This window comes from Cupressus sempervirens, chromosome 2 (genome assembly GCF_028749045.1).
Source record: "Cupressus sempervirens isolate cs-2001-9-10 chromosome 2, ASM2874904v1, whole genome shotgun sequence".
Lineage (NCBI taxonomy): Eukaryota > Viridiplantae > Streptophyta > Pinopsida > Cupressales > Cupressaceae > Cupressus > Cupressus sempervirens.
Window position 1 is genome coordinate 142,170,403 of NC_143119.1, and position 11,571 is coordinate 142,181,973.

General features: G+C 35.0%; 1 protein-coding gene across 1 annotated transcript; it reads left to right on the plus strand.

Moving 5' to 3' along the window:
- The first annotated feature begins 3,078 nt into the window (after positions 1 to 3,078).
- LOC149571439 (uncharacterized) lies at positions 3,079 to 6,105 on the plus strand. Its single transcript, XM_089812956.1, has 2 exons — positions 3,079 to 3,295; positions 5,092 to 6,105. The coding sequence occupies exons 1-2, from the start codon at positions 3,140 to 3,142 to the stop codon at positions 5,401 to 5,403; spliced, it is 468 nt and encodes a 155-aa protein (XP_089669082.1). The 5' UTR covers positions 3,079 to 3,139; the 3' UTR covers positions 5,404 to 6,105.
- Positions 6,106 to 11,571: the final 5,466 nt, after the last annotated feature.

The following is an 11,571-nucleotide window of genomic DNA, read 5'->3' on the forward strand; positions in this document are numbered from 1 at the left end:
TAATAAAGTGGTAACTATTGATTTATAGTATGTGATACCAATAGAATGTATAATGTGATTATCCATGTGCACACATCATACTTGGTGATTTTTGTTTTTACAATAACACCATCCACAATCATATTATATATTTATAAAGAAATATACATATATGCATACATATTGGTTTATGTGGATGCACCAATGTTGCTTGGGTGTTAGATATTAAGGAGACTTGTTCATTGTTGGTGTGTAAGCACAAAGCAATCATAGAATAAGAGTAATTTTTAGATTGATACTTTGTAAAAGGTTCTAAAGACCTTGTTGTATTGAATCAGTGTTAATTCTTTATTATATAATATAATATAAGATAAGATAATATTAATGTCCAACAAGAGACCACAACACAAGTCTATGGGACTGTGAGCTTACAACCAAGAAGATAGCATCAAACAAAACACCAAACGGTGTCGATAAAAGAGCAAGCACAAACCTAAAATAGAAGATGAAGAAGAGAGAAAGAGTCACCTCGAACATGATTAGGGTTTAGGGATCCTTCCTCAAAGGGAAGAAGGACAACAATGAATGAGATGAGCGAGGGTGACCAGGGGCTATGCTTTGTTGCTGAGTGTTGCAGGAGGAGTGTCACTGGCGAAGATGAACATTAGAGGGTTTTACTAATCTAGAGTGATTAGTGTCAAGGAAACTATACAATCGCTTCATACCCCAGGCATGAGATAAGGGCGAGAAGAAGGTCATGATAAGTTGTACCTGAGTTTGACCCTTGGGGATAGATAGCTGCAAAGTGTGGTTGCAAAGCTATGTGGATTCATAAAGATAGAGCACAACGCAACACTGATCTATGTACCTAAACAAGTTCGAGAGGCATCTGCACTCTCTAAACAAACAATAGAATCTCCCTCTTATCTCGTAGTATATGGGACATCTAAAAAGGAAATGAGTCTTAGATTTTGCCTTTGCCATGGTACAAAGTCTACAAAACCGATCCTCTCTATCAATATGGTGGTCGATCTAAATCTGGAGTTGGTGAGAGCCCACCTGGAAGGAGCCAAGGGAGATACGTAGGGCATGGGTCCACTATCTATGTAAGTAGTTTGGGCACCAAATGATCCTGTCTCGAATATGCAAGAAGTGTTCAACATAGAATTCCATCCTCATGCATAAGCCCCCTAGAGGATCAACCAAGGTCTGGATAATATATTGTCTGTAGATATCCAGTCTGACATATCTATTCAACTCATACCGAGCGGGGAGAAGGTGAGTTGGAGTGTCTAGTGAAAATTGGTAGGGAGGGAGACAGTTGATGTCTATCCTGACCGATCTTAGTAGAATAGTAGCCTAAGTGTACTGACAATGGGCCCTAGAGGTTGGATCAGAGTCTGTAATAGCAATTGAAGAGTAGTATGCCAAGTGAGGGTATTTGTGTTGGCCTTGAGCAAAGTCCACAAAGCTACGAAGGTGGTGGAGGAACCCAATTAGGTCAAAAATGGTTGCCAGTCTGAAAGGGTGGGCACAAAACTTAGCCATAATGACATCGTGGGGGGTGGATCTCTAGCATATGATAATCCAATGGAGGAGCAAAATCTAGATACACTTGATCGAGGCCCAATCTGAGTCTAAAAGGGAAGGCCCCTATACCACCGAACCATAGAGTACTATTGGTTTGACTAAGGAATCTAGGAGGGATAACTTAGTCGAGGTGTCATGGAAGTGATGTGTAAAGCACTGTCTCTCAAGCATGGCAAGGGAACCCAACACTTTGCAAATTTGAGGCTGAATGGCTAGTCGCAAGCTGAAATGGGGCCCAAAAAACTTAACCCCAAGGTATGTGTAGGATGAAGCAAATAAGATAATTGCAAATATATTTTGGTGGTGTTTTTTCTAAAGCACTCCTTGCATAATTTTTTATATCTTATGTAATTTTGTAGATATATACTATTCCATTACTTTCATACATATTATTAGATAAATTTTACAAGTGTTGTTGATTATTATATGCATACATAATCTTAAGTTTTTAATACCCCCAACAATTGCTCTTCTTAAATTAGGGTTTAAATCCCCCAAAAATCATCATGATAATATGTGTAAGAAAGTGAATGTGAAATTCTAAATATGAACAAGTGTATCCATCTGCATGACTAAAGAAAACACTAAATTTGAGATGAATTTGAATTTTATGTCATTGACATATTGATAATTGTCCAAAAAAAAAAAACATTGTATATTTACTATGTACAAAGAAATTTGGCACTTAAGGATGTGTAACCACAAATGTGTTATGCACCTATAAACTTATATGATTAACAAACTTTTTTCTCTTTTCTTTGCCCAAATTTTGTTCTTTCCTTTGTCCAATTTCTTGTGACTTCTTCTATGTCTTCCAATAGTTAATCGATTGATGGTATTTATAAATAACTTGGCAAGGCTACCTATATGCCACAAAAGAGTATGTTCTTCTAGGCCAAAGATTACAATTGTGTATAAATAATTAAAACACAACAACATTTAGTGATGCATATGTCTTATAAGTAGTTGTACAAAACTAGATTTATTCAAGTGCATCAATTGAAATATAATTAAAATAAATGATTAATTGTCTTTACACACAACAATCTAGAAACACATTACACAAACTTATATTCAATCAATCATAACTATGAATAATATAAGTGATAATTGATTATTTTTAACTTTAACGTCTTGCCCCATCTTGCCCACAAAGATGAGCCTTCAACCATAAACTTGTTTTGGAACATGAAAGAGAATATATAAACATGTAGTAAAATAATAAACTAGTAGATAAGATAATGTAAATGGAGTAAGGATAATAGACTATAATGGAGTAAGGATAATAGACCAAAAAAATTTAAAAAGAGATGACATGAGAAAGGATTCCCAACTTTGCACAAAATGATTTCATTTTATATTTGAAGGTTCAAATTTTCACCGTTACAATGTAGGTAGGAAACATATTTTAAAGAAGTGATTAGAATTGAGATCAATGTAGAAAACTGTTTGCAAGACCACGTGCTGCTTCGTTGAAGAGTATATTCTGTTTATTCTAGGAAGGAATGCATCGTTCAGAAAGTTTAAACGGTGTGCATTCGATTATTGTTCAAGCGAACATTGCAAAATAATGGCGCTCTCAAGGTGTAACTCTGCAATTCTCGGAAGGCTTGATTGCTCTGGATTAGAAGGTAAGCTATGTGCAAATGCGGCGCCGAGCAATGGAATCAGAACTTCTAAGCCTCCGAAGATGAAAGGCTTACAAATCCAACCCCAAAATGCCAAGGTACATCTATGACTCTACCGTCAATCAAAACTAGGGGTTTTGATGCCCTTTACATGGAGCTTCCCCATCTGAGCTAATAGAACCTGTTTCATTTCTGCTTTCTGTATAAAACAAATTGGCAAAAGGAGCCCTTTGGATACCCTATTGGCTCGAGGATGAGAGCTGTATCATTCTTCAGCAAAGTTTGTGGTTTTCTGGGTTTTCATGCTTTTATCCCAGGGCTTTAGTGTAAGCAGGAAATGTTTTCACAGTTGGGTTTATATGCTTCCCTGTTTATGTTTTTATTGACTTTCTAGTTCGTTTGAAATTGCTGGAAACAACTAATCTGATTTTTAGGGCTAGTCATTGATATGGGTACTTCTTATTTAACTGTATCAACAAGCCAAAGTTTGTTTGTGTGACCATTTTGGCTTTTCAGGGCAGATTTCTCAGCTTATATAATCTTAGTGGGAGATGATATTATCTGAGATAGAGGAGTCTTCTGTTCATAGTCCTTCAAGGCCAGCTTTGTCATTTTACTAACATGAAGAGATGGGTTTGGTAGCGAGGCTCAAAATGTGGGAATCTAATTAAACTATCCATTTGATCCACGAAAACAATACAAGATAGCTTATTCTGTAGACTTTTTGGCTGAAACTTAGCCCTAGTTTTCCTAGGGCAAGAACAAAAAAAAATTCGTTTCCGAGTACGAACCTTTTAAATCAACTTCGGCACTGTTTTTATCAGAGCACCAGTTTGTGAGGGATTTAATCTTTTGGAAGAGGTCCAAGCTGGGCAGGGAAAAGCTTGTTGCTGTGTATTATAATTTCTGACTCCAGACTATTTAGGTTTTGCTATTTACCAGACTATTCATCCTGCAAGGTGTCAATACCCAGGTTTTGTAGATCACAATTTTGTTCTATTGGAAATCCTCCTTAGCCATGTTTTGAACTTGTGCATGCTGATAAGTACAGGGTAACGTTGACGCCTTTAGCCTCAGGAGATGAAAATTTGTTAAATCAGACTTTGTGCACATTTGAGTCTTGAATGTTGCCAATTGAAATTGAAAAACCACACAACTCTACGAGTGTGTTATATGTTTTACATCCGGGGTGGTCTCTTTGAAACTCAAATTTGTTTTTTAGCTTCAAGATGTGCACTTTTAAAGCAATTATATCATTATTAGTTAAGGATAAGTTCCTGAATATTGGATACTTTAAGAACTTAGAGTGTAAACCAAACTAGAGTCTATGTATGTCAACGTTATGCTGTGTACGCAGCTTTTTAACTGAAGCTTTTTACTTTATCTTATTGACCGTGGAAACCTTTTGTTTATTATGTTTTTCTGGCTTATTTCTGTTTTGAAGCTTTCTGAAGGATATGTAAACTTGTTTGTGAAAATGCTACTTAAGTTCATTTGAGCGTGGCCATTTTTGGAAAATTGCCTGTTCGATAAATAATCTCTGGATATGCAACATAGCAGATTATAGATAAAGTTTGGAGATGATCTTGAAAATCTCCTAAGAGCGACCACATAATTTGAACCTATAAATGTTGTCTTTTATGCTTAAGAATATTTCTACATACTGGCACATTGAAACTATAATCACCCAGTTCTTTGTAATTCCTATAAACAATTAGATGCAGCAGAGTAGCGTTATTATCATATTAAGAAAGTTTATAAACTTCTTACCAATGTTGAATTAGTAAAACATTAATCATCTTTTTCATTTTCCTTGTTTATCTTATTTTCTATTCCCTTGGGATTAGTCTTCAGTTGCCTTATCTCAAGATTGCTTTTGTTCTGTTTAAAGCAGATAGGAAGCCAGCGATTTGAAGTGATTGATTTTCAACCTTGTTTGGTACGGAGGGAGGCTCTTGTTGGTTTTGGTGCATCACTCTTGACCATACTTGTTACTCCAGCTGAGTCTGCTGAGGCAGGAACTGTGAAGGTTGACATGAAGAAGAAGATTCTAGAGAAACTTGATGAGCTTCGGGAGAAAGCAGGGCTGAAGAAAAAGAATGAAGATGAGAAGTCTTCAGCTGAAAGTGAAATAAGACAAAAATCACCCTCTGGGTTGGCTCAAAAAGGAGAAGGAATTTCGGTGGATGTAGACTTTAATGCTTGACTTAAACAGATCATGAGAATGCCTTAAACTTTGATCTTTACTATTTCACCAAATTGCAAAAGTCTTAAGTAGATGCAAATTGAGCCAAATGTTGCTTTACTGTTAGGCCAGAACTGTAGATCAGATTTGAATGCATTCTCTTAAGTACACTGAATGGTAACTGTAAACTCTTCAGTGCACCAGTTTATGATGGCAACAATTAGTATTTATGCCAAGTTCAATGCTATGATGAAGCAAGTCTATCTTGGGGCCATCTTATTTATCTGATCTGGGGTTTATGGCAACTAAATAATAAGTTTATATACAAGAACGATTTCTGTTATCCAAGGGGTGCAGCTTTCTCAAGTGAAAAGACTCATTTGACAACTTTCTCTCCAATATCTTGGAACATGTTTTGTCTTGATCAATCATACTTTGGACTAGAGGATCGCGACACTTGGTATTTCTTCCAAGTCTTGAAATTTTTATCACTTTTCCAACTTATAATTTGGCATTGAAGTGGTGAGGACACAAGACTGTATGATAACATGTCATGTCTTGAATTTGAAAGCTTGCCTAACTATGCCCGAAGATCCATTTGAGTGGATCTTTATTGCTTTATCAAGAAACAATGCTTTATATAGTCCACATTACATCAGCCTTATTGTAGTTTTTTAATTTTTTAGTAATGCCAAGTTTCTGAGGGATAGCTGTGTTTTCAAATTGATGTTGAACTCGAGAGTGTCAGATGTGGTTTTGGTTTTAACCTAGCTTTGTTGTACAAAAATGCAATCTGATAGTTTTGGTATTATTCTTTTCTCATAAATGAAGCTTTATATGCAAAATCAATGGTTGAGCACATACTATTTCTGGTAACATAGCTTTGTTGTACAAAAATGCAATCTGATAGTTTTGGTATTATTCTTTTCTCATAAATGAAGCTTTAGATGCAAAATCAATGGTTGAGCACATACTATTTCTGGTAACAGAACCACAAATAAATCGTATACATTTTCATTATTGTATATTGTTCAATTGGAATTTGAGATTGTGCGGGTCTGATTTTTTATGTCATGCAATTGATTTCAATTGGACTGTATGCAATATATCAAACTTATATGTGCATAGAACTATATTGTAAACCCTTAATAGTTTTAAGCTGCATGAACAGAGTGACACTGGTGGAGCAGTTTTAGGACACCAAGTAGTTGCTTGACAACAGTTTGAGCTTTGTTGTCTTTGTTGAGATGTAAGTGTGTGATTTGTTTTGGTGGGCATCATTTTCAGTTGTCTTGATTGGCTATAAAGCACTTGGGTTTGCCATTGAGCAGGGTTTTGTCATCTAACAGAATTCTTCGGATTGAATGCTTGAGGTTGGTTTGAAGAAACTGCAACTCTGATGTAATTGATTTCTTTGGGATGGCTATTTGGTCCAGGTTTCTGGTTTTTGGTTACCTCTATTAGATTCGCAGACTGATTCAATATCGTCAGATTTACTCATCTGACATGCAGATTTTTGTTGAGAGGTGGAAATGAGAGTTTGGCTTTTGAGGTTAAGGTAGTTTCCTAGAAAACCTTGACCTCTTATGTATTTGAGGTGCTCTAGGATTTTATCCCTTATCTTTTCTTTTAAAGGGTCCTTCGTCTTCTATTACTATTATCGTCAAAGCCATCATCTTCCTTTGACTCAGGGTGACAAACTTATGAGGATCCATTAGTCTTAAGATACCTTTGTTGGTGTTCTAAAACTACAAGTTTAAAAACAACACCTGAATACCACATAAGGAGATACCTAGGGATTAGCCACTTCCCAATTTCAGCAAAACCTACTTAGATCTGGACCGACTAATGAAGCAATAGTGCTTCCTACACTTTACGCTCTGCTAACCAAGGGAGGTTTACTTAGGGATTTCAACATTTCTGCATAATACTATACATCCCTTTAGAGCAGATTTGGTCTCTTAATCTTCTTGGAATTGAAATCAATTTTTGAATTATAGCAACTAACTACAAACTCAAAAGCTATCACAATAAGTGAATGACCGACATATAATTTTCTGTTACAGACTTGAGATATTGATTTGTTTTAAAATGATTTGTGCTACTAAATGATTGCTTCAATTTGCATCCTAATTAATGATCAGTGTGATATGTCATATAGTCATATCAATAGATTTTGATCCAATTGATTGACTTGCAACCAAATATATCAATTACTAACCCCAAATCCCATTCTTATGATATCCCTTTTAATTAATTGCTTGAATTAAAAGCAACAATAAACTAATATACAACCTATCCAAGCTACATTAAATGAAATGAACTTTGTTCACTTAACTTCAGAATGACAAGTACATGAAAATGGAGACGGAAAATAAGGACACAAATATTTAGTAACTTCCTTTTGTATTCATCTTTTTAAGAATGATACATACATCTGATATAAGACTCAAAATATAACTTAAGATTTGACAATATTTCATCCATTCACCATGTTCTTGAAATACAAATTTGAAACAACAAAAATCAACACAAGAATTTGGACCAACTGCAAAATAACATTATCGCTAGAAGAAATAGAATTCAGACCCTCACTCCACATCTTGGAAATCATTTTATAAGATAAGGATTGCAAACAAGCTACAGATGGGAGGATACTTGTCAAAATTTGATTAAAAATTAAATACAAAGACTTTAGATATTTTCTTTTGCAAAACATTCTTTGTACTTAAATAAAATATGCGAGGCAGTTCCAAAACTCACAGGTGACAATTGATCTTTAGGTACGCTTTGGGTTTGTTTTTACAGGTGTTTCCAAGATGAGCATGTGTACAACTCAATAACCTATTATAATAACTCTCCTTTCTCTATTTTGTCTCTTTTACCATTTAGCTATGATTTCTAACTGCTCCTCGTGAATAACCTCAGCTTCTTCCCTAATTGCTTAATCACTATCTTTGGATGGTAAAGTTTTTATACCAGCTATGACCTCCCAGATGGTAATATCAATATCAATGTCTAGCCAAGTGGCATCTCTGATCGTATTAAGTTTGTCAAGGCACTTATTCCATTTTACATATGTTATGGCCTTCACTTTTGCAGTTACCTTTCCCATCTTTAACTCTATTTTATACAATACAAAAATCATATCATATACTACTATGACATCTGCCTCATTGTTACAATATGCAACAAATCTTACATGTTTTAGAATATCATCAAAAGAGGATGACCATTCTTGCTAGTCTTTCACATTTCCATTTTTATCAATGATGTTGAGCACAAAGTTGGGAGTCCCTGTGGTAATTGTTTACATTGATCAATTGTAATTTCCCTAAGAAAAAACCATTTAATTCTTTAACTTAATGAATCAATTTTCTAATAAAGATAATAACTCCCTTGGGTAACTCCTTTTGTGTTAGCATTGGTACAAGGTTTTCAAAGAATGGTGTATATGGGCACCACATTGTGAATAAAGGGCATAATAATGAAATTGCTTTTGAACACTAATATTTAGCCCCTTACCAAGCAATGTAGCTACTATGTACATTTTGTGAAAATGTTTCAAAGAGAACTATCTTATGAATCAACAAATTTTGCATTGTTCTAATTTATGTCTCCTTGCTTGATTCTAGCTCTTCCTCATCAGTGACCATAGGTTGGCCTGTTGAATCACCTACATTTGTTGCATACTTGTCTATTTGTACACCTTTGTCTTCAACCTCAACATGCCTATTATAATAATTGTCCTTTCTCTATTTTGTCTCTTCTGCCATTTAGCTATGATTTCTAACTGCTCCTCGTGAATAACCTTAGTTTCTTCCCTAACTGCTTAGTCACTATCTCCGGATGGTAAGGCTTTTATACCATCTATGACCTCCTAGATGGCAATATTAGTATCAACGTCTGGCCAAGTGGCATCTCTGATTGTATTCAATTCATCAAGGCACTTATTCCATTTTACATATGTTATGGCCTTCACTTCTGCAGTTACCTTTCCCATCTCTAACTCTATTTTATACAATACAACAATCATATCATATACTACCATGACATCTGCCTCATTGTTACAATATGCAACAAATCTTACATGTTTTAGAATATCATCAAAAGAGGATGACCATTCTTGTCAGTCCTTCACATTTCCATTTTTATCAATGATGTTGGGCACAAAGTTGGGAGTCCCTATGGTAATTGTTTTCATGGATCAATTGTAATTTCCCTAAGAAAAAACCATTTAATTCTTTAACTTAATGAATCAATTTTCTAATAAGGATAATTACTCCCTTGGGTAACTCCTTTTGTGTTAGCATTGGTACAAGGTTTTCAAAGAATGGTGTATATGGGCCCCACATTGTGAATAAAAGGGATAATAATGAAATTGCTTTTGAACACTAATACTCAGCCCCTTGCAAAGCAATGTAGCTACTATGTACATTTTGTGAAAATATTTCAAAGAGCCTATCTCATGAATCAACAAATTTTGCATTGTTCTAATTTCTATCTCCTTGCTTGATTCTAGCTCTTCCTCATTAGTGACCATAGGTTGGCCTGCTATATCACTTGCATTTGTTGCATAATCATACGTTTGTACACCTTTGTCTTCAACCTCAACATGCCTATTATAATAATTGTCCTTTCTCTATTTTGTCTCTTCTGCCATTTAGCTATGATTTCTAACTGCTCCTCGTGAATAACCTCAGTTTCTTCCCTAACTACTTAATCACTATCTTCGGATGGTAAGGCTTTTATACCAGCTATGACCTCCCAGATGGCAATATCAGTATCAATGTCTGGCCAAGTGGCATCTCTGATTGTATTCAGTTCATCAAGGCACTTATTCCATTTTACATATGTTATGGCCTTCACTTCTACAATTACCTTTCCCATCTCTAACTCTATTTTATACAATACAACAATCATATCATATACTACCATGACATTTGCCTCATTGTTACAATATGCAACAAATCTTACATGTTTTAGAATATCATTAAAAGAGGATGACCATTCGTGCCAGTCCTTCACATTTCCATTTTTATCAATGATGTTGGGCACAAAGTTGGGAGTTCCTGTGGTAATTATTTTCATGGATCAATTGTAATTTCCCTAAGAAAAAACCATTTAATTCTTTAACTTAATGAATCAATTTTCTAATAAGGATAATTACTCCCTTGGGTAACTCCTTTTGTGTCAGCATTGGTACAAGGTTTTCAAGGAATGGTGTATATGGGCCCCACATTGTGAATAAAGGAGATAATAATGAAATTGCTTCTGAATACTAATACTCAACCCCTTGCAAAGCAATGTAGCTACTATGTACATTTTGTGAAAATGTTTCAAAGAGCCTATCTTATGAATCAACAAATTTTGCATTGTTCTAATTTATGTCTCCTTGCTTGATTCTAGCTCTTCCTCATCAGTGACCATAAGTTGGCTTGCTATATCACCTGCATTTGTTGCATAATCATCTATTTGTACACCTTTGTCTTCAACCTCAACATGCCTATTATAATAACTTTTCTTTCTCTATTTTGTCTCTTCTACCATTTAGCTATGATTTCTAACCGTTCCTCATGAATAACCTTAGTTTCTTCCCTAACTACTTAGTCACTATCTCTAGATGGTAAGGCTTTTATACCATCTACGACCTCCCAGATGGCAATATCAGTATCAATGTCTGGCCAAGTGGCATCTCTGATCGTATTTAGTTCGTCAAGGCACTTAATCCATTTTACATATGTTATGGCCTTCACTTCTACAGTTACCTTTCCCATCTCTAACTCTATTTTATACAATACAACAATCATATCATATACTACCATGACATCTGCCTCATTGTTACAATATGCAACAAATCTTACATGTTTTAGAATATCATCAAAAGAGGATGACCATTCCTACTAGTCCTTCACATTTCCATTTTTATCAATGATGTTGGGCACAAAGTTGGGAGTCCCTATGGTAATTGTTTTTATGGATCAATTGTAATTTCCCAAAGAAAAAACCATTTAATTCTTTAACTTAATTTATCAATTTTCTATTAAGGATAATAACTCCCTTGGGTAACTCCTTTTGTGTCAGCATTGTACATGGTTTTCAAAGAATGGTGTATGTGGGCCCCACATTGTGAATAAAGGGGATAATAATGAAATTGCTTTTGAATACTAATACTTAGCCCCTTGCAAA